The following is a 26829-nucleotide window of genomic DNA, read 5'->3' as shown; positions in this document are numbered from 1 at the left end:
TCCATTAGAAAAGACTATTTAGCAAAGGGCTTAGTATTTTTACATTTGCCTTCGCTGGCGTTTTCAAATGTGAATATGATTTGATTTCAAAGTATAGCTCTAAAGCTCAAAATTCTCTAACGAAACGCACAGAGTCGATCGATCTATGGATTGATATTCTTGCTCCGGTCATGCTTTGGTGGCCGACTGGGAGATATGCAAATACATGAATGAATTCAGTGCAACAGAGTCCGTATAAGCTCAGGAAATATCATTTTGTGTTGAATAATCGAGTCGCTTTACAACTTCCTATCCTTAAGGCGAGGAGACAAGTGGCGCCCTTGTAAAGAAAATTAATTCTGACCACAAATATGAGTGTCATGTATGACAGCCGCTAAGTGTACTGCCAATCACACAAAAAAGTTCGCCTTGAAGGCTCAGGTAGCGAGGTACTTAAGACGTAAAACACAGTCTAAGAATTAGTTCTGTGAAAGTTCTCGCAAGGTACAACTGCACCAATTGTCATACAGTAGCTAAGAGGAGTTCTCCCGACTCAAAGTGAGCAAGAATCTCCTTGTGGTCGAACGACGCTGCAGTTTGAAAATGAAATCATTTTGTCCTGCAGTCCTAGCTGTTGCGGTTTTCGTTGTTTCCTCTAACTTCCTGCTGATCACAGTATCCGCTACAACCAGCAATTTAAGGCAACAAGAAGAAGGTCAGTGCAATCTAATTTTGCGATGTTTTTTTAGTAGAAACTGCACTTGTCGGGGGGTTAAAGGAACTGAAAATTTCATGGATCGAACTCCTGTCTTCTTCAATGGAGGGAAACCGTTACGCAATATCAATGATTCGTAAATCTTTTCCAAGCACTTTTTGACAAATTCGGTAAGCTATTAGACAAAAGAACTGGTAGTTTAAGTTTCCTTTTCCTTTCTTTATCTTAATTTCTGCATGATTCTTCGTTGAGAATCAGACACGTTTCGTGGTCAAGGAAGAAAATGTTTGCATTATTGTTGCGTAAATTCACAGCGGAACACTAAGTGTTTCGCGTATTGCTGCAGATTGTTATCGAAGTGGTACTCAAACATTTAGAGGCTGTCGACATTATACGTGGATAGCGACCACTCACAGAGCAGAAAAAGTTCTTGTTATATCCACAATGGAAAAAAAAAAGGCCACTGAGCTAGTTTACGGCAGGACATCTTGACTTTTGATCTATCCATATTTTCATGCACGTCGCACACAACACGATAAAAAAGAAAAAAAACACCGGAAAAAAATCCCGTTGAAGTTGTACTGTTTGCAAACATAGCGTTAAAAAGCCAAAATTCCTCTTTTGTTCTTAAATGGAAGCAGTTTGCGCCAGCATTGGAAAATGTTCAAGGTTTGATTTTTAAACACGGAAGTCCTTAAGCAATTGCAAGATGTATCTTAATATAATGTTAATTTTCATTTTGTTGAATGTCTTTTCTTGGCGCAGTTTTACTCACCACTTCTTTTTAACTTGACCCTTAATTTTCGTGACTGTTAATACTTCTTAAAAGATTCTGAAAACAAAAGACTGAGACAGCACGAAGTCAATCGAGCTTTTTCAGTTTAAATTTTTATTCATGCAATTTTAATGAAACATTCCCTCTTGTATTGGAAATGGTTTAGGAGGAGAGGGGGTTATTGCACTTTTGGGTGCATGATGCAATTTTTTTTGCCAGCCTAGATGGGGCCGTTTTTACCCCCTCCACGACAGTAGAAATAAATGCGGATTAAAACCGTATTAAAATTATAGATCAGCAAACTTCAGAGATTAAAAATACAGAACTTGATATCAAACAAACTTTGCTAAAGGAAACCCTTTTATGTTATCTTTGTTATATAAACACAGAAATAGTTACAGACTAAGGAGCGCCCAGATTACAGTGTACAAGTGAACATAATCCTAGTCACCAGGTCACTGCAAGCCTATTTTCGTGTCTTTGGCCTGGTTTTCGAGCTGTAAGGAGGCCAAACTGGCTTTGGTTATTTTACTTTCTTTTAAAGGACTGGTTTCTGTGCATAAAGTCGAGCATACCATCATGAAAATCGTTAAGCAAATGGTCTGCTCAGTGTGTTTGCATGATACTGCAGGGAGATTTGTTGTGCAACGGACGTTGATTTTGTTTACTATTTAAACAGTAAATAAATATAGCTTCTAAGAGCATTTTTACTGAAGACAAAGCTTAAGCAACTTAGTTTTTTCAGCTATATATAAATTCCAGTTACGAAAGAAAGCAACTTTTGGATCCGTTATTTTCCTTCTTTGTGTTTCGCCATGCAAAAGATCGCAGCCTTTTCCTCTGTAAAAAGTATAAATGGCCTTTCAACACAAAAACGTTTGCGTGAAGTCCGTTCTTGTTAGCCTCCCACGCAGTCGTTCTAAGGGGCGATCGTCTTTCACTCCTCCCCACGAACACGATCGCCCCTAAGAACGACTGCGTGGGAGGCTAGTTCTTGTCAAATAAGGAGTTTCTTCCCAAAATGTAATCTTGATCTGTCACTGATTTAACTTAACATTTTTTCTCATAATCGCTTTAGCTTCTTGGAATCACGGGCGCCGAATCAAGCGCGATGTGTCCAGTAATCACACTTCCGGTTCCGCCAACACAACCCAAGTGCAAAACGTAACCACCACGGGGGTCCCCACAGTAGCTACAACCTATAAACGCCCTTTCTTTGGCTGGCCAACGAGACGAAGAAACACACCAAGGCCAACTGGATCTGCCCTGAATTTAACAGGACTAACAGAAGTTCAAATACATAAACTATTAAAAGGAAACAGAAGCTCTGTTCCACTTGATCATCTGGGATTTCCAATAATACCCAACAGTCACCGCGGCACGCGTCGACCTTCACCGCGAACCAAACATAATGCAAGCAACCCCATTCAGAATTCAAGAAAATACCGTGCCGGAAACTCTCTTCACCAAATTTTAAGCGAGCTTCGGAAAAGAGAAAATGGAACTCAAGCTTCTATTTTGCGTTCAAACACGACTGCATCACCTAATTCCATAGAGCTTAGCAGCAAGGTCCCAGATACAGAAGGAGCTCAGAAAGAATCTCGCAATGATAACAGACGGGGTATTTCCTCGATCATCGAGAAACACAGCATTTGGATCTCTGTCGTGGCCAGCTTGTTACTGTCCGCGTTCATTTGTCTAACGGTGAACTGGGTACGACAGAGGAGACGTGGAAAGCTGACGATTGCTCCTGCGAGTAACAAAGGTCAGCGGTATGCAGCAGTTATTTTCAAATCTTGACAATCCATCAAACGAGAAAGCCGCTCATAATGGCCGTTTACGGCATGTTTTGTAGATGTTTTCCGAAGAGAAATTGTAGTTGTTGTAGATCATTTATTGTTATTGTAGTAGTAATAATTGAAAAAATTTATTTCTTTATTCAGTTTTAAATAATTCAAGTCTATTGACTATAGATTTAAAGGATCGATTCTCGTTCTGATTGCATCAGTGTTCTGCGTGAATAAGAAGTTATCGCATAATATAGATTTTTGTATTCTCTGTTTTGTGTGAAAAGCTTGAAACATTCAGCAGTTCATTGTATCATTTCAGTGGGGTGTAGCTTCATACATTAAGAATCAAATTAGTTATTTGGTTCTAGCAGGAGCCATAATCGGGGACGGAGACCGTAAGCGCAAGATTGAGGTTGTCCCCATGATATGGCTCCTGGTTCTAGCTTTAGCTGTCGTGATGACTTTTTATTTAGGAAATAAAATGCTCAATTTACTTCTTTAACAAAATAAAGATTCATTCATGCAAGATGGCTTGCGAGTGGTACTTCAAAAGATGCACGTCTTTTTAATTGTTTCGAAAGTTTCTGGGATGCCTTTTCAGTCTCAAATTCTTTTGCAAGGCTAAGAAATTCTCGGGCTTGCTGAAAATATATCAGTCTCGCCATCTTGCAAAGTCTCGAATTTATCATTCTCGACACCCCCTTGCAAGGCGGCTAGCCTTCAAAGTTATTCTTGAAGAAAATGTTTGTTAAGTCCAACCACATCACTTTTTATCTTTTTATCTTTGACTAAAAAGTAATCGAGTTCAAATATTTTTGGTGTCTTAAAAAATACTTATGGTCAATAAGCAATTACATCCATTCCGTGCGAAACGAAAGTCATGAATATTTCTCCGCCATTATCTGTTTTGAAGCGAGCTGTTTATCTGACTTGGGTGGTCCCTTCAGGTTGTTCCCTATTTACTTCGACAGGCAATTATGATAAAGTTTAAAAGGCATCAGAAGATACAGAAAAAAAAGAACTCAAATAAACAAAAATATAGAAAATACTGAGCCATACGGCTAAAGAGTCCAACTTATTTAGGTCGTTCTGTGCGCGTGTATGTTAGAGGGATTAAGCAAAATCAATTTGAGAGATTGGAACTTAGATTATTAATAGAAGTCCCGTAAGAAAATGAACTTGGTTTATTCGGAAAGTCAGTAAATGACTGAGAGAGGGCACATTTACAAGTTGTATTCCAACTATAACAAAACTAAACCAACCTTTCCCAGTGCAAAGTACCAGAGCTACTGGCGCGTGATAAAATTCGCGGTTACTGGCTTTAGTAGTTTCCGGGTTGGTTGAAAATCCTTTCGATATCTTCGGGTTTTTTGTGATACATTTAAAAGCATTCGATAAACAAAACACTTGAAAGGGTTTAGCAGCTCCAGCGGCGGCTTTCAGGGGCGCAAAAAATATGTGGTTGCATAAGTCTACACACATCTGGTGACTGATATTTTTGTCTTTGAAAAGCTTTCCGCATGATGTACTTCTAAGCCAGGAAAGTGGGATTGAGTTTCCAGTGGGGAAAATCGAGACCGTGCAAAGGTTAAAAAGAAGTAACAACTTGCATGCAAAGCAACAACAGCAACAGAAGCAAGTACGCAATCAACGACAAAGAAAGCATAATTATTGCAAGAAAAGACACTACTTGATTTGAATTTTAACATTACATCTTTGAAACATGGCTTCGTTTAACAAGGAAGTTGAAGAGTTCAAAAACCCGATGACAAGTTTCCATTAAAACCGGAAATCCTTTAAATACCGAAGTAATCATTTACACCAAATGACTTTACATTGCTTAGAAATTAAGTTGCCAGGGGTTTTAAAATGGGGTCACGTGAGGTGTTAGTGGTATATATTTAGATAAAACGTGTGAGAGTATCTCATTAACAGAACCATCAGTTTTAAGGAAAATGGAAAACTGTTTTCCTTTGTAAAGACCAACTATCTGACTTAGAACGGGCTTCAGGAGAAAAAACATGCTTGGAGCGTTGTGGTTTAACGATTTATTAAAGACTTCATTACGTCAACACAAACTTGAAGGGGTAAATGTCACGGGGATTTTGCTACATTTTTGGTCAAAATGGCGCTAAAAATATAACTAAGAATCTTCGCTTACACACGAAATGCGTCTAGAATACCAAGATGAAGATGTCAAGTGAATTGTTGAAGCCGGTAGAACAACATTTTGATTAGTTTTAGAAAATTCTTTACAGACACAAATCACCTCCGAGCAACGCGCGCGAGAAAATTGTAATCTTTGAAAGGAATAAACTAGCAAAAAAATCATCCTTTTGCGATATATTATCTCACTGTTTTAGTATATACTAAAACAACTATTCACCGAAGTGAAGGTGGCTAGTGGTGGATATTTACCGAGCCGCGAAAACTATTCTACAAAACCAAAACAAGAGAAAATAAGACGAAAGCTGAAGAATCTGGAACGAGCGTGAACCTAATTTCGAGTGTGACTGGGGAGAGGGCTGAAATATGCGGGAAGTCCCCTCGCCACCCCTGTAAAAACGTATCTCGCTTCGAGCCTCGCTAGGGTTTCTGGGAGATTGCCCTCGAAGTCCACGTCAACATTTTGGCGGCCATCTTGAATGAGTAGAGAAACTTCGTAGAACATAGCAAAGGAAATTTTAATATGGGAGCAGGCCAATCCGCAGAAATCCCAGGCGGTGGATCAGAGGGATATCATGTACTTAGGGTAATATACGATCGCTGTTATCTGCGCATTTGATTTTAAAATACTCAAGCTACGAGCTTATAAACTTGCGTTTGCTTTCCTGTGATGGCATTATAAAATTATTTGGAACTGAATGGCGCTGTTGAATTGAATTTTAACGCCGTTTTATTTTACATGTCACATTGTAGGTTCAAGAAAATTCTCCTGGGTATAAAGCAGGATTGGAACCGTTCTTTGATTTCATCATTTCGATTGAAAACACAAGACTGGTAGGTGGTCATGCAATGTGGTTACGTTGATATAACTTCTGGTTCCAGAGGTCGGCGAATTTACATTTTTGTTTTATCCTATACAAGACTTTTCTGCGTTTTATTCTCCCTTTTCGTGATTTTGTTCTCTCTTGTTCCAGCCCTTGTAAAATGCAACTTAAACCTATTTTAAAGTAATCTTTTGAAACTTTGCAAACACTCTTTCTTTTGTCTAACTCATAAAAAAGCAGCTGTTTATGTAAGTGGCGGCCAAAACGTACTTAAGGACAATTAAAACAAACTGAAAACATATTGTGATGCATGTACAATGTAGGTGGTGTACCTACATGTATTATACTGGTTATTAGGATATGAAAGTTTTAATTCCAATCTACATGTATATTTTTGGCCAACAAAGCTTACATGTAGATGTCTGTGTTGTGGCTCAATTTTACCCTTGGTACAGTTTGGTGTTTTCCTTCATTTTATATTTACTATTTAACAACTATTTAACAACTATGGCTGGTGGTGGATATTTACCAAGCCACGAAGCAGCGAGGTAAATATCCACCACTAGCCACCGACACTGAGATGAATAGTTGTTTTAGTAATTATACTCAAACAGTGAGACAATGTAGCCTGAAATGATGACTTTTGATCAGTTTATTCTGTTAACAAGTGAAGTTTTCGCGAGCGAGTTGCTCAGAGGTGAATAGCTAAGGATATTCGGAGTTTGAGTAGCCAATCAGCGCGCACCAAAAATGCTATCCACTGTTTGAGTATATACTAACATATATTATTATCCAACTCTGCTTTGTAAAGTATGAATAACGCCTAGGCCTAGCTAGGCCTAGCTGCACATTCACAGCGAAATTACTAACTTATTGCTAACCCGAGGTGGCCTCCCCCATAAGCCTTGTGGTTTCTTGGAGGTCTCCTCGCCCTATCTTTTTAAGTTATTTTAATTTGTATGTTTAATTCTGAAGTGGCAAATAAATGATGATGATGATGATGATGATGACAAATATCTCACGATATTTTTACTCGTCTCATTCCTGACCACACAAAAGATTGAAAAAGTGGCAAGTCAGCATTTTGGGGAAAGAAACCATTGGATAATAAAACTCTTATTAGACATTTTAGTGTGTAGTATAGCTGAACATTTTTACTTGTCATTTGTATTTTGACTTGCCAAACACTGCATGACTCGCAAAAATATACAGCGATATTACACACTAAAATGCAGGGCTGCAAATAACAGTTGGTCATGGGACATTGGCCGACTAAAATTTGCTCATGTTTGACAAATTCCCTAGTGTGGTCTGACATGATGTCCAGACAATTTTCTGATCGTAAATCATTTTACGGCAATGATGAATAAAAATCTGTCTGACCACAATTTTGTTTTGCCAACCAAGATGGTCTCTTAGTAAAACATATGTCCTTTCAAGTGAAAAAAATATTTGCAGCCCTGAAACTGTTTAATAAGATATATTTACCATACATCAGAACAAAGGATGTGTTACCAAAACTGACCAAAGAAGACATTTTTTTTGCGGTGTATTGCAGCTAAGGGAAATTAAGTTCTTTGATAACTTTTTTTGCAGGACCAAGATAATGAAACACTGAAAGAAATTCTAAAATCTAATGCAGAAAAACCTGTAAAGATGTTGGTGTTCAGTAGCAAAACTTGTAAAGTTAGAGGTAAGTATTGTACATTGAATTCTTTGTATACCAAGGCAGTTTCTGATAATGAAACTTCACTTGCATGTACAGTTGTACATGTACCCCTGTTTGCCCTATTCGTTTTTTACCGAATGGTAATGAAGGTGTAGTGATCATTCTCGACGTCACGTGTTTCCCTCACGGATCACTCACTCACTCGATCACTCCATTCTGATATTAAACCGCAATTAACTTATGCATTTTACAGTAAACGTGCTGACAGAAAGGTTCTTTGAAACGCCATTCAGCACATGTCAATCAAAACCAAATTATTCTCCAACCTCATTCCCAGGGTCTCCCTCTTCCAAGGAACAAGGTTGAATTTTTACAAAACAAATCGAAAGAGGTTACACATATCCTCCAATCAGGTGATAAAAGATAATAGAATTCGCCGTACGAAGCCTCAGAGCATACGCTATCAATGACCCATTCACGTAAGAAAACATGCAAAGGCAAATGAAGTGAGATTGTGACATTACTGATGGCAGCTATAAGCTACACGCAGTTACCCTCGCCATCTGACGTGTTTAAGTAAATACGACATTCATGGCACGTTTTTGTTTCGCGTCACGTCATCTCGTGTCAACGTCATCCGTTTTTCATCTTTTTGAGTTGAGCAGAAACGCACATCTTTCTCTCAAATTTTATTCGCTGCTCAAAATAACGCTATACGTGCTGACAGAAAGGTAAACAAATTCACAAAACAAATTTACTTAAAGCTAAAAAGTTGAATATTTTTTGTGGTGAAAAAATAGAATTCGTGCTACAAAACCTGAAAGCACGCACCATCAATGCCGCAGCTTCCATGAAAAATAAAACATTCAAACGCAAACAAAGTGAGATTGTTTTACATTATTGGACGCTTATTTGAAAAAAAAGCTATCAATGACCCATTGACGCAAGAAAACATTAAAAGGCAAATTAAGTGAGATTGTGATATTGATAGCAGCCATAAGCTATATGCAGTTATGCTTAAATTATTATAAATTTTTATTACGCTTGCCACGTGACATGTTTTAGTTAACACGACATCCACAGCAGCACGTTTTTGTTTCGTGTCACGACATCTCGTGTCACGTTAGTAATGAACGTTAGTAATTCTTGGTTTTCATGTTACGTCATAAAATTCTGAAATTAAAATTCACTAGGCGTACTAAATTTTCGTTGTCATTAGACGTAAGATAAACTAAAAATATATCTTTTTGCAAATTTCCAGATCGATAGTGTCATTCGTTTTTTAAACAGAGCATTTTGAATATTTCAGTTCTGCGTCGTATGTGACATCAAGCTGAGCGCCGTGACAAAGCTGTTTTGTTTGAAAAAAGGCCTTTCCTTTCCATTTTCAGCAGATTGAACATTTCAGATATAATAAGTGGTGTTTATGTGAAACTGTACTACACTGTAGCTCACGAGCCAAAGATTGCCGCTGTTGTAAACAGAATTGTGACCTCTCACGCGAAAACGTTCCTTAGAGAATCCGTGTGTTCGGCTGATCGCACGGCAAGCGAACGGATGAGAAACGGTTCGATGAGCCGTTCTACACGGATTCTGTGAACGGCTCCACGGATGTAAATTTTTGTTGCACGGATGAAGTCAAACGGCTACACGGATGTAATTTTTTTTCGCACGGATGTAGTCGAACGGCTACACGGATGTAAATTTTCTTCACACGGCTGAAGTCGAACGGCTGGAAATTTTGGCTTTCAAACAAGAAAATCAAAGACTCGCTCGAACAGCATCGCTATATAAAGGAATACACTTCATTTCGAACGGCCTCGAATAACAGCAATCAATCAAAGGGCTCCTGTGAGCCAGCTCATTCATGTAATGGGTAATTGTTTTGATTAATTATTGGTTGTGGTGGTTCCCTTTGCAAAGCATTGTTGAATGATAATGTTGTGCATGTGTTATCGGTAAAGCACAAAATTGAAATTGAAAATACTTTTTTTCAATCGCTCTTTATACTTTCTGTTGGACATAGACAGATTGGGGTTAGGGTGGGGAGATGTTTAAGGGTGTTAGAAAAAAACAGAAATGAAAAAAGATACATTTGATGAATTTTCGTAATAGCGACGCGTGTGGGTCGTGCATTATTACAAACAGAGTTGATGCAGCTTTATTTTTGGTTCATTGTAGATTGTACGTAGAAATGCGTGCGGGTGATCCTCAGCTGCGTTACGTCACGAGTCAAAACAAACTTTGTTTCAAACGCACAAGAAAACATTCCATTGAATACTTTTTTTTCAATCACTCTTTATACTCCCTGTTAGACGTAGACAGATTGGGCTCAGGGTCGGGGGCGATGTTTAAGGGTCTTAGGAAAAACCAGAAATGAGAGAAAAGATAAATTTGATTAATTTTCGTAATAGAGACGCGTGTGGGCCATGCATTACAACAAACAGAGTTGACGCAACTTTATTTTTGGTTCATTGTACGTTGTACACAGAAATGCGGGCGGGTGATCTTTTTTTTTTCGATCGCTCTTTATACTTTCTCTTGGACGTAGACGGATTGGGGGTCAGGGTCGAGGACATTTTCAACGGTCTTAGAAAAAAACGAAAGAATATATTATGTTTGATAAATTTCCGTAAAAGTGACGCGTGCAGGTCGTGCAGTGCTATACAGAGAGTTGACGTAGCTTTATTTTGGGTTCATTGTACACGACAGAAATGCGTGCGGGTGAACATTAGCTGCGTAACGTCACGAGCCAAGTTTAAATAGAAAAACATACAAAAAAAGACCCTTCCAAGATTTTTTTCTCAATTTAATCAAGTAAATTTTGGTTTAGTTTCTGAAAGTAAGTAAAGCCAGTTTTGCCAAAAATTACGAATGAATATATTTGGCAATAATTTACACGCTGTTGTTGCCGAAATATTGATATTGTAAACACAATAACTGTGGCTGAAAAAGAAAACATTGGCACAAATTATTCAAAAAAACACGAATGGAGGGTAAAAGTAATAGTGATTAGGTGATTTTCTTGTAAAACAATCTAATATACTGATTCATTGCGTGCTCCGCGGCATGAACGAGCTAAAGGAATGTTTGTTTTGCACGTTTGCTATTTTTACGCGCGTAACAGACCTTATTTTGGCTCGTGACGTTGCCCAGTTGGCGAAAATACCAACATAATGTTTACCATAAATAGAAAATAAAGGTACGTCAATAATCTTTGGTAATTTATAAACGATAAAATTAATCTATTTTTTTTCTAATAATGTGGAAAAGACGGTGCGTGACGAATCGCAATGTGTGACCGGGAAAACCACTCAAGGCATCGTAAATTTCACTTACAAGGGAAAGAAGAGAAAAAAGGGGATCTCCGGAATGGTTACTTACTAATGTGAACTTTAGCGAATTTGCACCTTGCCAATATAGCTGCCTCGATGGACTTGATTGTGTGTGTCAGAGTGTATTAACATAAACTCGTTTTATAGGGCCCCCTCGGCGTGAACGTGAAATTTTGATCTGACGTTTATTTATCACACTATAAAAGATGTAATTTCTTTTCACATGTGCATCTGAGCTTCATGGAATTTATTTTTGACTTTTATTAAGGAGGGGGTACCAAAGACGGACAACTTCCGTCTACGGAACGAACTACAACTTCCGTCCACGGAAGGCAAAACAACTTCCGTCCACGGAGGAAAAACAACTTCCGTCCACGGAACGAAAAACAACTTCCGTCCACGGAACGAAAAACCACTTCCGTCCACGGAACGAAAAACAACTTCCGTCTACAGCTGGTCCATTTTAATATTCTCATTCATTGCGTGCTTCGCCGCACGCTGCATGAATGAGCATAAAAACAGTCGATTGAATATATTATAAACACTACAAACAAACAAATGCGTAACGCAATGGATAAGTGCATGCGTTTTCATTTTTTTTTCTTCGAACGTCGAAGCGAAAGATCCTCCATCCCCCACGCGTCGCATCAGGCATAAACGTTTCGATTTTCAAGCCTGTTGTGAATCGAAAGTTTTCCTCAGAAGGTAGGGAAAATGATTATTACTCTCATTCATAAGAAAGATTCAGTGTGACAGTCGCAGTGGTAATTCCCACGGGAGATTTCTTTTGACCTCAAATCAAAAGCGCTTGATGTTCGCACACCATAAAATTAAAAAAAATACATATTTTGGGACACTCATCGAATAAAACTTAAGTCTTAAATAAAACGCTGGTAAAGAAGTAGAAAAAGGACCATGACTCTTCACAAAGTGTACGTAAACAACACATGTTCACACAGTTACATGACCGTCTGCAAATTCAGTACACGTGCGACAATTTGTCGGCCGCGTTGATTTGCATTTTAATCAAGCGTCCCGACATGATTTCAAAACAAGAAAATCTCGAGTTTGACAACGTTTATTGAGATTATTTAGTCAGTAAAATACTCTTCCTTTAAAAACAGGCACTCGAATTGACTTAAAACTATTGCTTGACGCATGGAATTATTTCGCTTGTATTTCGCGGCTCAAAATCTGCCGAACGCGCTCGCGGTCAGCTGGCGAATCAAACAAAACAAACATGCAACCAAGAACCCAGGAGAATCCGAAGGCATACACGTCCATTCCATATGTGAAAGGAGTGTCGGAGCGCGTTCGGCGTATTTTGAGCCGCGAAAACATCAAGACAGCGTTTAAACCAGTACGAATGTTAGGAAATATCTTCAAAAAGCCCAAGGACCGACCGAATAAAGATCAATTGAAAGGAATCGTATACAAAGTGACTTGCAGGACATGTCCATTTGCATATGTTGTGGTTCAATTTTATAGTTGGTTTAAAATTTTTCAAACCAGTTTGATTTTCATTTATCATTGTTTTATGTTCATTATCATAATCGGAGACAAAAGGAAATAAAAATCAAACTGGTTTGAAAAATTTTAAACCAAAGATAAAATTGAACCACAACACATACGTTGTTGAAAGCAAAAGAAACTAGAAATCGCGGGGAGCCGAACACAAGCCCGGAACAAACGGAAATATCAACTCCGTGCTTAAACATCATGCAGAAATCGGCCACGACATACATCCAAGTTACGCCAAAATTCTTTAAACAGGTGTAAGCAGCAAGAACAAAAGACTGTTTCTGGAATCCTTGCATTCCTTCCTCGACAAAAACACTATAAACGAAAGAGCGCCCTTCCCAAGGGTTTACGCATCGCTAGTTGCTCCCCAGGGGGACAATGAACAATAACGTCGATGTAGCTTATTAGAATTCTGCGAACCTTGCAAAAATCCATCATTCTCTGAAGAAGACCGCAGAAGGCGATCGAAAATTTAGAGTATCGTTTTATATTTTTAGATCTGTTTTAAACATTTTTATATTTTAAGCTATGACTACAGATCGCTCCAGCAGTTTTATTTTGATAATTAATATTGTTTCTAAGAAGAGAGTTTAAAGCTACCTTAAGACATGTACCAATGACTCCATAATAGGGTTGATTTTGTTTTTGCCTCTTGCTTTACTGCAAGGGTTCCTCTCCAGGTGGTGCAGTTATCTCCTTCCCCCTCCCACCCAACCTCCTAACAATACCAAAACTGGTAAATTCCAATTAGATGCACAGTGAAAAAAACTGGAGTCATAGCTTGACACCTCATGTTCATCTCGTCAGAGCTTATTGATTTTGTTCATTTATTTATAATTTGCTTGTTTAATGAATGTTTGTTTATGTTGCAGAGGTTAGCATTACCCCAAGTACCATGTGGGGAGGACAGGGTCTTCTAGGTATGTTATTAGAAATATTTTATCTGTAAATAGTTTTAAAAAGTATCTTATGACTAATTTGTTTCAGAAGGCGTTTTTAAGCTAATTTTTATTTTTTATTAATTGGAATTTACACTTATCATGTATTTTATTAAATTAGTATTTTTATTAATTTTAGGGCCATTTAGTAATTTAAATTTTTATAAATATTGTAATGAGCAAGTGAAAATCCTTGATTGGTACTTGCGCAATATAAGTTCATTATTATTATTATTATTATTATTATTATTATTATTATTATTATTATTATTATTATTATTATTATTGCTCGTGAAATAGCTGCTGCTACCTGATCGAATGCCGCGACTGTAGGACCAAGGGGCCAGACACCATCCCCGACAGAGCCGACAGCGGCGAAAAGGTGGTGGGCGAAGCTGGTAAGCTGATGGTCTCTTACTACATCGGTGAATCGGCACGAAATGGATTCACCCGAGCACTAGATCACCAAGACGCGACCAAGAAGCGGCAGACAAACAACGCCTTGGGCAAACATGTGATTGACTACCACAGCGGCCGGCAGGTGACCTTTGACATGTGGATCACCAGCACCCACAAGGACCCGCTGACCCGGCAGGTGCAGGAAGGAGTCAACATCGTGACGGGACTACCAAAATACTCGGGAATGGAGCAACTACAAATGAACAGTAAACTGGAATATTTGCAGGGAGCCGTCCCCCAGACCAGGACCCAACGAGGAGCAGCACAATGAGTTGCGGAGCAACAACGTTATTTTTGCGACCGGAATGATAGGACTGGCGCGGTTCGCCAAGCATGGAAACGTTCTTATTATTTATTCTTATTCTTATTTCAATATTGTATATATACGCAAATACGCACAAAGACAAATCACCAGAGCGTAAGAATAGAACTGCGTACATATCCTAATTAAAATAATACTATTATCCTAAGAAACTCAAACAATAAGACAATTTAGACAGCACCTTAGAGAATCAATGTTCATGTGCTATTTTCTTACTTGCCCAGCATATTTAACGTAGTGGCTAATATAATAAATAATTATTCATTATCATGTCCTGAAGAGAACCCTGAAGAGGTTGAAAGTTCTAGACGATGTCAGTGTAACTTTTTCACGCTCCAAACGGTTGAAAACAAATAAATCTAGAAGAAAATTATTATTATTATTATTATTATTATTATTATTATTATTATTATTATTATTATTATTATTATGTTTATTGTTGTTTATGTTGGAATTACGCTGAAATACAACAATAATTCCAGCTAACATTGCATTCATCCCCCCATCTACTACATGCACCCTCATCCAAATGAACACACCTCGAACAGCAGACACTCTAATTTTTGGTGTGGAAACCATTTGCTTATCTTTTTTTTTTTGACAGTAGTAGTCAAGACGGTGTGTTCATGCAGTTCCCCTGAAACTCTGTTTATTTTGTGTGAGTTTGTAGTACATTGATTGTTTCTTTGTTCTCTTACAGGTGTTAGCATTCGATTCTGTTCTTTTGAAGGAGCTAATGAAAATGTCTGGCATGTTTTGGTAAGTTCAGTACTGAGGCCACATTTTTACATTTATTTGTATACTACAATTTCCTAATTGTAGTATACACTGGATGCTGATGTTTTCTTTTCTCCTTCCTCTAAAGGAAGTACAACCAAACTCCCCTGCTGACATTGCTGGATTACGATCAAACACAGATTACATCATTGGAGCTGATTCAGTGTTACACGAGGTAAGGACATAGTCAACCTCTAGTTGCGAGAACTACACTTGAACGGCAAGGTGAACAAAATGGTTTGACCTCAATGGAAGAGCTGTACATGCAAGTTTACTGAAGCCCTGTGAAAGCCCTCAGACTGCCTCGAATTTATTAGAGAGACCCCTGGCCACCATTGTCTCAAGTGTAACTTCGCCTAAATTTCATTTAGCCCCATATAATAGAACATTTGTATGGAATATCCTTTCTCGTGCTTGATTAGTCTTAGTGTATCATGTGACACAATACTTCAGCTAAAAGTAGGTAATATCTGAGGATATTACCTAGCAATAATTATATCCCAGTTTTCATCCATTTATATAAGCTAATTACAAATGATTTTAACACTGGTTTGAACGCCTCATTGTTTTCTTTCCTTAGTCTGAAGACCTGTTTCAACTTATAGAATCTCACGAGGGCAAACTACTTAAGTTATATGTTTATAATTCAGAAACAGATGGCTGCCGAGAGGTAGGTACAAGTACACAAACCTTTGTCAAGTTGAAAGAATATATGGTACAATTGCGACACTACACAAACGCCTATGGACATGCTGTATGTCAACAGTAACAAGTGACTAACAAGTGGATCAACGGATCAATTACTGTTGACAAACTGTACTGGAGTCTAAACTTGCCAATCTGTTTCAATGGACCAGACTTATAATGTCATCGACTGACAACAACACTCTCAAGATGACTATTACCCAGGTTGTTGAAATGTCAGTCACCAACAACAGTTCTTTTGAGAACTACTCCCATCAAGAAGATCATGCTATTTAAACTTAATAACATTAATGACTGGTACATGAACTGTTGAAGTGTGTGAACATAAAACTTAACCATTATCCCGCAAAATTGCATGGTATATCGCTTGATACTTAGCCGACGAGGCCGTAGGCCAAGTGGGCTTAAATCAGACGATATTTTGCAAGATTGAGCAGGATAATTTGATTCAACAATTTGTCAACAAAATACATTTTGCAGCTAGAAAAAACTGGGGTTGTGCAGCATTTCCAAGTTTTCGGACGAATCTTGACAACCTATGTATATCACAGGATATCTGTCATGTACCGATGACAGATAACAATTGCATTTTGACCATATTTGGGCAGCGCACGCATTTGTTGAATAATAAATCTTGATATACTTGTAATCTATTATACATGTATGCCTCCCATAAAATTAGAAACATAACTTTATTAAGCACAATAATTGCATGTATCTCTGGATCACTGTGTCTTAACAGGTGACAATAACACCCAACAGAAACTGGGGAGGTGAGGGAAGGTAAGTCAATCAAAACTTTTGTACATTGTAAGTATCAATGCAAAGGGGATCCTGTCATGCCTTAAAAGTGCAGGGATGTAGCTAGGAAAACACTAAGCCGACTCATCAACAAGCATAGCTGGCTTTTCTGGCCTTTTCTGGCCTATACTATTACCTAGTAAGTCTTTGTTTTCATGTGACATGTTAGCCTGATTTAAGTGCTATTTCAGCTGGTTAAAGTAGCCGGCCCTAAGCGACATCCCTGAAACTGTGTCTTTTTTCTTTAAATTTGATCAAAATGCTAGGCTTCATAATAATATTTTTGTCCATTGATGACCTTAAAGGTGTTCCTACACATAGTTTTGTCCAGCGTTAACCACTTCTAGTCATTTTTGTTCTTAAACTTGGACATTCATCTTTACTTGTTCTTTCTGAGTGATTGTTTTGTTCCTGTTTGTATTTTCTTACAGCATGGGTTGTGGAATAGGATATGGCTACCTTCACAGAATACCTATCAAAGAATCCCTTGAGATGCCTCTCCAACCTAACTCCTCATCACCCGCTCCTGATGGCTTCTCTGAAGTAAGTACAACCATGTTGCGCCGGGTAGAAACTCTTGCAAGGTTTGGAAGAGGCTATCTATGAAATGTGTTGTGCTGTTTTTGATGTTCACATAACAGAATATTGATCATTGGTTTTACACTGTATTGTAAAGAAATTTAATTGCAAAATATGGGAGGCACCATGCCATAATGGTGAGTGTTCTGGACTCTGGATCAAGTGGTCCGGGTTCGAGCCCTGGCCATGCATTGTATTCTTGGGCAAGGCACTTTAATCTCATAGTACCTCTCTTCACCCAGGTGTATAAATGGGTACCAGCGAGTTGCGAATTTAATGCTGGGGGGTAACCTTGCGATGGGCTAGCATCCCATCCAGGGGGAAGTGGAAATGCTCCTGGTCGCTTCAGTCATACTACAGAAACTGAGATGAGCACTGGCCTGATGGGCTGCTAGGCTCGTATGCAGACTTTTACCTTTACCTTATTGCAAAAGGGTTCATATAGATACAGTACAAATGCAATAAAACATGCATGTATCTGTAGCCTTCACCTTCAAGCACTAATACATAGACTCATTTTTTTTTTTAATTTTCTGTTTCTATTTGGTCACATAGGTTCCTCTTATTGGGCCTACATCAGTGCCTCTTGTCGCAGTTTCAACATCAACAGTGTCACCAGCACAAGCGGCAGGTATGTATACAACAATAATCAAAATGAACACTCTCTCTCCTGAATACAGTCATGTAGCATTTACATGTATCTCCCTTCCTCAACAAGAGGGGAAGAGGGCTAACTTCATCCTTCTTGCATACAATTAATTGATTATCTGAATACATGTACCAATCAAGTCCATGCATGTCCATAAATGTCATAGTGTTAAATTAAAGATGTATAGGTGTACACCATGTACATGTATGTGTACATGTAGCAGAAAATTATTTGTCAAATACATAATTTGTTGAAACTAAAATTGGAGGTGTGGAAATAAGATGCATAGTACTTTTCCTTTAGAAACAATGGGCGATCTTGACTAACAGAAAACAGAATTTTTCGTTAAGTTACCAGGCTTATTTGTGGCAGATTTTAAAACACTGCTGGGCACCAAGTTTGTGGTTTGACTCCATTTTAGTACATTCATTAATGTACATGTACAACAACATAATTATTGATGTCCTTTTTCCAGGTCTCGAGTCAGGGATGGCTACATTGAACCTCAACACAACTGCAGCCCCACCAGCCATGAACCCATTTAGTCCCAGTTTCCCATCCGCGTCCCCTGCTACAACTGGAACATATCCAGTGGGTGCTCCCTTAGTAGCACCTGGAGGTGCCCCACCTACAGTTCCCTCATTCTCGCCCCAAGTCCAGGGCGCGCCTGTAATAGGAGGTATGACCCCACCTTTGATCCCCTTGGCTTCTGTGAGCCCCCCACAACCTTCGACGCTACCAGCTGGAAGTTCCGCAGTTACTGTAACAGCAACAGCAACGCCGCTTATGACTGATATCACCGCAGGGGCAAGCCCAGCCCCCTTAATACCTACAACAGTTCCCACGTCCACAAATGAAGACATCGCTGCAGCTTTCCAACCAACGCCACCAACGCAATCACAACCCATTGCTACGTCATAAAAAATAATGCACATTGAAAGTGGCTATAGACATCAACTGAATAGAAGTTATAAATATTCTATAAAGCCTTGTCACAACATTGGGAAGACCAAGTGGGACAAACAAATGAAGCTGTTCTGTTGTAAAATTCACATGGCTGTTGTGTGACACTGTTGTGTGACACTACAATTTAAGTGTGACAACTTTCAATTGCTAACATAGCTTTGTTGAAGAGCTTTCATTAGGTAGTACATGTATTTTTGTATCATTTTACGTGATATCAAATTTATTAATATCGTGTCGTTTTCAGTTACTTTTTTGACCTTTAATTTTATTTGTAAAGGTAATACATGTAGTTAAGAATAATAAGACAGAAATATAATACTGTACAGCATACAGTGCAATTAACAGAAACCCTCTTAAAGAAGCTACGTCACGGGGATTTTTCAGATTTTTGGTCTCAACTGTTCTGAAATTAGTGGTAGGCAACTTAACCCATAAAAACATTATCTTTAAACATCCAAAGAAAGATAACCTTAAATTTTGGATATAAATCAAGCTACGGCTATAAATATCAATTTTTTTGAAGACGTGTGGAAACAACTTGCAGGGCTGCAAATAATTTTTTTCACTTGAAAGGACATATGTCCTACTAAGTCACCATCTTGGTCGGACAAAACAAAACTGTGGTCGGACATCAACAAAAACAAAACCACTTACAAGTTATCACTTATGATTTATGATCAAAAATTGTCCGGACATCATGTCCGGCCACAATTCGGATTTCGTCGGACATGAGCAAATTTTGGTCGGTCAATGTCCTATGACCGACTGTTATTTGCAGCCCTGACTTGAAAAAGTAGGCCTTACTTTTTCAAGTTGCAATCCGTTACCATCCGAGCCATCCAAAGGCAAAGATGCTCGTTATCAGATTCAGTGCTTTAATATAGCAGTTTTTAATAAAAATGGGCTATTTTCTTTAGGTTTCCTACGACACAAATATAAATTTTTGCTGCTCAAAAATCTAGTAAAATCCGTGACATGGTCCTTATAACTACAAGAACCTCCAGTTCTACTGCTTACTGACAGCGTAGAGTGCAAGAACTGAGAAACTTGATTTAATTTTTTTTTCTTCATACTCAGCCTCTTGTTTTAATCTTAAGGCCCCTACAATTATACTGCGGTACAGGCCCCTAAGAGCAGAATAAATATGGGACCCCAAAACACAAATAGCCAAAATTTAATTTCAAAGTTTAAAGAAGATATACAAAATCGAATGGACTTTGTTAAGGAAGGGGGGAAAATAGAGACTGGAATAAATAAATTGGTCGAAACTCTGGGACATGTTAGCTGTGTTGTGTTCTTGCATTAATAAAACTGAAACAATTATTGCCTTTTTAATCTCTTTACTCATGTATAACGCAAGTGGACGCAAGTAATCACGGAGTAATCGCAAGTTGACCTTGCGTACAGACTTGCGTTGGGTGGCCAAACGGACTCTCAAGTGTACTCGCAAGTGCACGCAAGTTGTCAAAAAGCCATTTCAATGCTACTGTCCGCGCTGCAATTTACTACTTGAAGTAAATAGAAAGACTTGCGTTGGGTGGCCAAACGGTGAAAAACTTGCGTTGACTTGTGTGCAAATTTGATTTCTACCAAAGTCAGCGCAAGTGCACACAAGTCCTGGTCAAACGGAAACGCAAGTGAACGCAAGTTGAAAACTTGCGTCTACTTGCGTCTCCGTTTGGCCAGGGCTTTAGTTCAACCGGCTTCTGGAGCATGATAAAACCCCCCCAAAAAACGATAAAAACTCAGATAATTTTTTATTCCTTTACAGTGTTACTTGTGTAATAAAAACAGTTTGTCTCGGCATTAAGTTCCATCTGTCCACATTCCTTTCTTAGAATGATGATAGTGATACACGTACGTCGTGCGCATGCGATCAAATTCCAGTCCCACGCTGACCAACTGATCCATAAGCTCGTGGTCCTCTCCGCCCCACTTGTGTTTATCCGTAGGGAATCCCCCTGATCTATCCCAGTCCGATTTGTACATCCCTATAATCCCGTATCCATACACTTGCCATTTTCCTGCTAAATTGGCGGGGTTAGCACCGCATCCCATCCGGACAATAATTGGCGTATAGACCATGCGACCTTCAATACAGTGCTGAAAATAAATGAAATATTTTGACGTACTTTTATCCTGATTTAAGTTTACACTTTTTTTACAGTTTTTCCAAAACAAATGATGTCAAACTTTCCACGCTTCATTTCACTTCTCTAAGTTTGATTGTCATCTAGCTGCTAATCGAAAGCAGGCCGAAAGGCCAAGAGATAGAGTTCCCATCCGTTGCAATTTCTTCATGTTGTTTTCTTTCTTTTTATTTTTCCTTTTTTGTTGTTTCTTGAAGGTTAGGCAAAATAATAATAATATCATTGCATAAAATAAGCTTTGGTCTATTTTGAGAAAACTGACATTAATACAATATTTGACCTCATTAAGCATGTTAATATTATATAATTTAAAGAAATGCAAGTAATCAGAGAACAGGTCTAATTGCGTTCGACGAAGGAGAGCGCAAGCCTAATTTTGTTTTTGCGTCCTGTGTCTTTTGAGTTGGTATACCTGTGTACTGTTATGCGGAATGAATCGAGCCTTATTGCGCGCGCAGATGTATGGACGCCAGATTGGCCGCCCCGATTGATTTTTGCAGGGGCAATTCTCGGCCGGGAAACTGGTAGCCACAGATGGCCTCGATTTCATGTAAAACAAGATGGCGTCCCAAACGCAGCTTAGAAACATTATTTTGCTTGAAAAAAAAGGTTAAAAACGTGTTGTCAAAATTGTAATTTTGCCAAAAATGTCATGGAGAACATTAGAAGGTTATCATCCAAGGGAGCAGAGTGGTCTTCAGCCACCGAACTTCATAAAAAGAGTGGAAATGGAGTAAGTCGATGCGTAGTTTCGTACGGAGTTCGTTCGTAGGTAAACCAGCGTATTTTCCTGCAATTATTATATGTTGCACAAAACTACAAATTGTTAGAATTAAATGCATCGAGAGTGGGTATAGTACGAATCGAAATTGTTTTATCATTTCTTTGAATTTGTGATATATCGTTATTTCTAGAAACACTAGACGTTTTGACGAGGAAATCGTTGTGTGAATGTAATATACGTGTAGTGGATTACTGTGTGAATTATGTCTGTGGAATTTTAAATCGAAGTAAAACTATTTCCAGAAGTTTGTGGAAAACGATAGTGCCAAACGATAACAGGTCAAGTGAAATAAATAATTATTTTTGTGTACATAATATTTCATTCATTCTATGTTCTTTTGGCTCGTCACACAATCTTTCTCACACTTATCCTCCTCGAGTTTGGTTCGGTACTGAAGCATAGTAACTAACTTTGACATAAGGCATACTACAAGTAGGCCGACCATGTCGGTTTTTTTGCCACTGCCTGCTTACCTTGGGTCTATTTTACCTATAGGTCGAACGCACTCCCCTGATCTCTGATTACTACTAGTTTTCTAGAGGCTTTAAAACACTTGCACGCATTGCGTGCCTGTGTTTAACAGGAATCGAATCAAATTCACTTCGCTCACTACAACTCTTTTCCGAGTTAAAAAAGCATCTTTTTCCTGAAAAAAACTAACAATAACTTGCTCAACACAAAAAAACGCGAAACATGATAGATTGAATGACTTACTTTTCTAATGTTATTGATGAATGGAGCTCCAATATCCAAGTGGAGATCCAACGTGAATATTATACTGTGAGGGTCTGACACCAGATTTATAGCCTCGGTAAACGACCGTGTCCGCGAATATTGACCACTTTCACTCAAAAACATGTAGTTTGTCAAAGAACTTTCCTTTAATGTCGGAGCTGTTGTAATCGTATATTATAACATGAAGATTAGGGTCGTTGGTTTCATTCACAATCTTTTCCACATTTTTTATAAAGTGATGAACCCATCTTCCAAGATTTTTGGCCGTAACTATGAGATAAACATTGACTGTTCTGTTCCACCGAAAGTTCTTTGGGTAACAAAGTTCCTTTGTTCCACTGGGCATGAAGACGTATTCAGATAACATCACCTTTCTGTTGTTTGTTAAATCCAGGAGTTCTACTTCAATCAGATATCGATTTCCTCTTTTCTTATCTGTCTTTCGTTCAACATTTCTTATTTCGTTAAGAGAAAATTTCCTGTGTAGGATAACAAGTAAAACGAAGCCAAAATTAGTATAAAATGCAGATGTGATATTGTATGGCACTTTTGCAAATCATCCGATAAGAAGAAAATGGAGAGAGTTCAAGAGCGCGCACTCAGGGCAGTCTTTAAATCCCAATCGGAGACCTACAGTGAGCTACTGAAAAGAGAAGGTCTACCAAGTCTGTACCAAAGACGGCTACAAAACATTGCCATTCTAATGTATAAAGTAAAACACGGACTTGTGCCCACTTATATAACAGAAATATTTAATACAGCCCCGAAACGATATAATCTGAGGAACGCTGATTTTAATATTCCACGTTTTCGCACAGTACATTATGGAAAACATTCTTTACGATATTTCGGGCCTTATCTATGGAACAAACTAGACCACAGTGATAGAGAAAAACCTAATGTCACGAGTTTTAAAAACAGTATTGGGAGAAAAGACCTCACCCGTCTTATACATACTAGTTATGCAACGCTTTCGAGTGGTATACTATGGAATACCCACGAGTCACTTGTATTTTCTCGGTATACACACGAGCCTTTAGGCGAGTGTGTATACCAAGAAAATACAAGTGACAAGTGGGATATTCCATAGTATACCACGAGAAAGTGTTGTGTAACTATTTTATACCATGCCATAGAAAATACGCTTACTAAATTTCGTCGAGAATACAATCGCAGCGCACGATGGGAAGGTTGGGTTGAATACCGTCGAATATACAACGGCTTTCCTGTATTCTGATTGGCTGTATTTTCTATGGTATGGTATAAAAACTGAGTGTAAATGTGACATATGCAGCTAGCCGATATACATTTTTAAATTTTTAATTTTTAACTCTTAACTGCAATTTTTATCTTTCACCTACTTTTATAATAAAATTTTATATTCTATTGTAATTTATTTATTTATTCATTTATTTATTTATTTATTTATCTATGTAGTACGGTTCTTTTTTCTTCTTCTTAGAATTTAAGTGTAAATATTTTAACTTTAAATAGCTTAGATATATAATAATGTAAATAGTGTCCACAATTAGTTTTTTTTTAAGCTAAATACTTCAGACACTTTAATAAAGTATTTCAATAATGGCTGCGGTTACATCTAGGCTACTAACTATAGTTAGGACGGGGATAACTATAGTTAGCTATTCCGGTAATGTGAGCGCTTCTCTATTCACTCTAACTATAGTTAGAAAATAGTCTTATTTTCGTGGAATAAACCCCACAAACTCTATAGTTTAGTAGCCCGGAGCCTCGTCCGGAGGTCTTTTGTTTTAGGCTGAATTTAAATATATCGAAATTGGGCTATTTACGAGTCATTCACGCCTCATTCATGTTAGATTAGTTTACGATTGATTGTCGGAAAACCAAAACCAAAGTAATCACTTTGGCCAATCACAAAGAACACAGACAATCGAGTAAACCAATCAAAACTCGAAGCAAATACAGGTAGCCGGCACGAAGCGCAGGAAAACGTGCGCAAGCGAGTCACGATTGGTTTTGGTTTTACTTTTGATTGGCTGAGAAAGTGGCGCGAGAGTTTTAAACCAACCACTGAGCGTAGTAATGCAAAACCAAAGCAAACGCTAATTACTTTCGACACTCAAGTGAAAACCCCTCTATCACTGTCAAAAACAAATGGTTCAATTAGCATCACAATAGCTCTGCTCATGCGATACAACGTTGCGTGCGATGTAGAGTATTGTTTTCAAATTTAGCCGGATTAGTATGGACGGAAAACATTTTGTCCGTTTACAAGGCTAAACACCGTTTTCAAATTTATCATTGTAGACGGGTCCTTGGTGGCTCTAAAGTCCCGGCCAAACGCACGCAACATTTCAACGCAACATATCCCAACATTGTTGCGCACAGCATGTTGCAATCGTTTGGCCACCCTGTTGCAACATGTTGCAATATGTTGGGTGATGTTGGACCAAGTTTGAAAATGGTCAAATTTTTCTCCCAACATCTCGCAACATCTTTGGATGTTGCATGATGTTGTACTCGTTTGGCCACGTTCGTGCAACATCGTTGCGCTGGAGCATGCGCACTAGTTCGATTTGCGCTATCCTACATACCGCAACATATCGCAACAGGGTGGCCAAACGCGTGCAACATGTTGTGCGCAACAATGTTGCGATATGTTGCGTTGAAATGTTGCGTGCGTTTGGCCAGCTGCTTCACAACATCTCACAACATGACCCAACAATGTTGGGATATGTTGCATTGAAATGTTGCGTGCGTTTGGCCGGGCCTTAAGAAATTAACTATTGCTATCTTTGCTACAATTTCGTTCTCAACGGCGCCCAGGAAGGGCGGAAGAACGGAAGGGACGAATTTAGTCACGCAAACCTTTATTGAGTAAAAACCGTCTAGTTTAAGTGGCCCATAACACCAGAGCTTATCCCGGTTCCTGAAGCATTAAGCAACTGGGAGTATTTCTACTCCCCCCTGTATGGAATGCTAGTCCATCGTAGGGTTACCCTCAGCATTTTAAAATTCACCGGTAGCCGTTTGTACGCCTGGGTGGGAAAGTAAAAGGTCTTGCCCATGAACACTCGACGCAACGATCTCGGCCAGAGCCCGCTGGATCAGGAGTTTAGCGCGCGCGCTACCACTAATAAATCTGCTTACCCGGGCATTTCCCTCTCCAGCGACTCCAGAAAAATACGAACAACTTCCAAAGCTTCGTCTTTGTCGAGTGCAAGTTTAAATCCATGTATTTTGTCTTGAGGTTTAAGACGTTTAGCCGTGAGGTGAAGCTTATTATGTTCAGGAAACGGGTAAACATATGTGTGAACAACGTAAAAATTCACCGCTTGATACTTTTCCAATCGTTTGTTGACCGTATAGCTTGCATTATAGTTACAATACGGCAATATATCTTTTACTTCGTCATGTGATAAATAGCTTATTTCCCGCTGGACTTGAAAATACGTAGTTTTATTCCTCCTTAAAGCGCAAACGGGAGAATCTGGCAACAAGTCATCGTAGATCTTGGAATTATTCAAGCCGCTGTCGTCCATGTAATGGGCCAGAAACGAGCCGTTTATAACTTCAAAACTAGAACTCATTGGAGCTTTCCACAAAAGTTGTATATTGTTTCGTTGACGAAAACAAGTGGCCACGACTTCGATGAAATACTTCTTTCCAGCTATCAATCTGATCTCATCAGAAACTCCATAATGTTTCTCTTGTGATAGCTTTCGAGAGTCCCATATCTTCCTTGCATTTCTCCAGTTCTCGTTGTGACTCAGCCAAACTTCTGCAGGGCAAAATTTAACTTCAAAAAGATACACACCAGATTTGCCTGGAGTGATAAATCCGAATAACCTCAATCCATCTTGTGCGCTTGTCAAGTCTTTGGCAACTTCTGTCTTGCTTAGTAAAAGCCTTTTGTCCGGGGAGTTGGGAAACATTGGGAAATTACACAAAATGTTCAAATCTGTCGCACATATTTCATTCCACAGATGCAAGTTTAAAGTTCCTGTCTTTTTCACAGTTATTTCATTTAAATCCAAGGAGATTTGTCTTATACTTTTATCACGAATTCGCTGTTTTGTTAGTAACGCTGTTAATCCATCAAATTTCGAAAATGTTACAATTTCCAAAAGCAGAAATAGAAGCATTGCCATCATTACGCATCTCTGTTTCCATAAGAATCGTGCGGAAACTATCTGATAAAACGCTCTCAT

At 38.6% G+C, this 26829-nt stretch overlaps 2 protein-coding genes and 1 pseudogene across 3 annotated transcripts; 2 read left to right on the top strand and 1 right to left on the bottom strand.

Annotated features, from left to right (window-relative positions):
• The first annotated feature begins 413 nt into the window (after nucleotides 1–413).
• Nucleotides 414–3294, top strand: LOC144630136 (uncharacterized). The gene is made up of 2 exons (XM_078488428.1): nucleotides 414–694; nucleotides 2548–3294. Exons 1-2 carry the CDS (start codon nucleotides 583–585, stop codon nucleotides 3267–3269), a joined length of 834 nt encoding a protein of 277 aa, XP_078344554.1. The 5' UTR covers nucleotides 414–582; the 3' UTR covers nucleotides 3270–3294.
• Nucleotides 3295–5854: 2560 nt separating this feature from the next.
• On the top strand, nucleotides 5855–20293 carry LOC144629812 (Golgi reassembly-stacking protein 2-like). Its single transcript, XM_078488022.1, has 11 exons — nucleotides 5855–6011; nucleotides 6179–6259; nucleotides 7846–7942; nucleotides 13647–13694; nucleotides 15194–15252; nucleotides 15359–15445; nucleotides 15851–15940; nucleotides 16718–16758; nucleotides 17208–17319; nucleotides 17911–17986; nucleotides 18480–20293. Exons 1-11 carry the CDS (start codon nucleotides 5949–5951, stop codon nucleotides 18923–18925), a joined length of 1200 nt encoding a protein of 399 aa, XP_078344148.1. The 5' UTR covers nucleotides 5855–5948; the 3' UTR covers nucleotides 18926–20293.
• A 469-nt stretch (nucleotides 20294–20762) lies between these two features.
• Nucleotides 20763–26829, bottom strand: LOC144630689 (uncharacterized; annotated as a pseudogene). Its single transcript, XR_013566604.1, has 3 exons — nucleotides 25769–26829; nucleotides 22619–23118; nucleotides 20763–21073 (listed from the first exon to the last, which is right to left on the bottom strand). The product of XR_013566604.1 is annotated as an uncharacterized LOC144630689 (transcript).

The sequence above is a fragment of the Oculina patagonica genome, chromosome 11, assembly GCF_052425735.1.
Source record: "Oculina patagonica isolate OP01 chromosome 11, crgOcupat, whole genome shotgun sequence".
Classification (NCBI taxonomy): domain Eukaryota; kingdom Metazoa; phylum Cnidaria; class Anthozoa; order Scleractinia; family Oculinidae; genus Oculina; species Oculina patagonica.
This window is presented reverse-complemented; position numbering and strand designations above follow the sequence as displayed.

Excerpts from the sequence above, each read along its gene's own strand:
- LOC144630136 (XM_078488428.1), top strand. The coding sequence starts at position 583 with ATGAAATCATTTTGTCCTGCAGTCCTAGCTGTTGCGGTTTTCGTTGTT. Across the intron at positions 695-2,547 it reads TTTAAGGCAACAAGAAGAAG|CTTCTTGGAATCACGGGCGC; the intron begins GTCAGTGCAATC and ends TAATCGCTTTAG.
- LOC144629812 (XM_078488022.1), top strand. The coding sequence starts at position 5,949 with ATGGGAGCAGGCCAATCCGCAGAAATCCCAGGCGGTGGATCAGAGGGA. Across the intron at positions 7,943-13,646 it reads CAAAACTTGTAAAGTTAGAG|AGGTTAGCATTACCCCAAGT; the intron begins GTAAGTATTGTA and ends TTTATGTTGCAG. Across the intron at positions 17,987-18,479 it reads GTCACCAGCACAAGCGGCAG|GTCTCGAGTCAGGGATGGCT; the intron begins GTATGTATACAA and ends TCCTTTTTCCAG.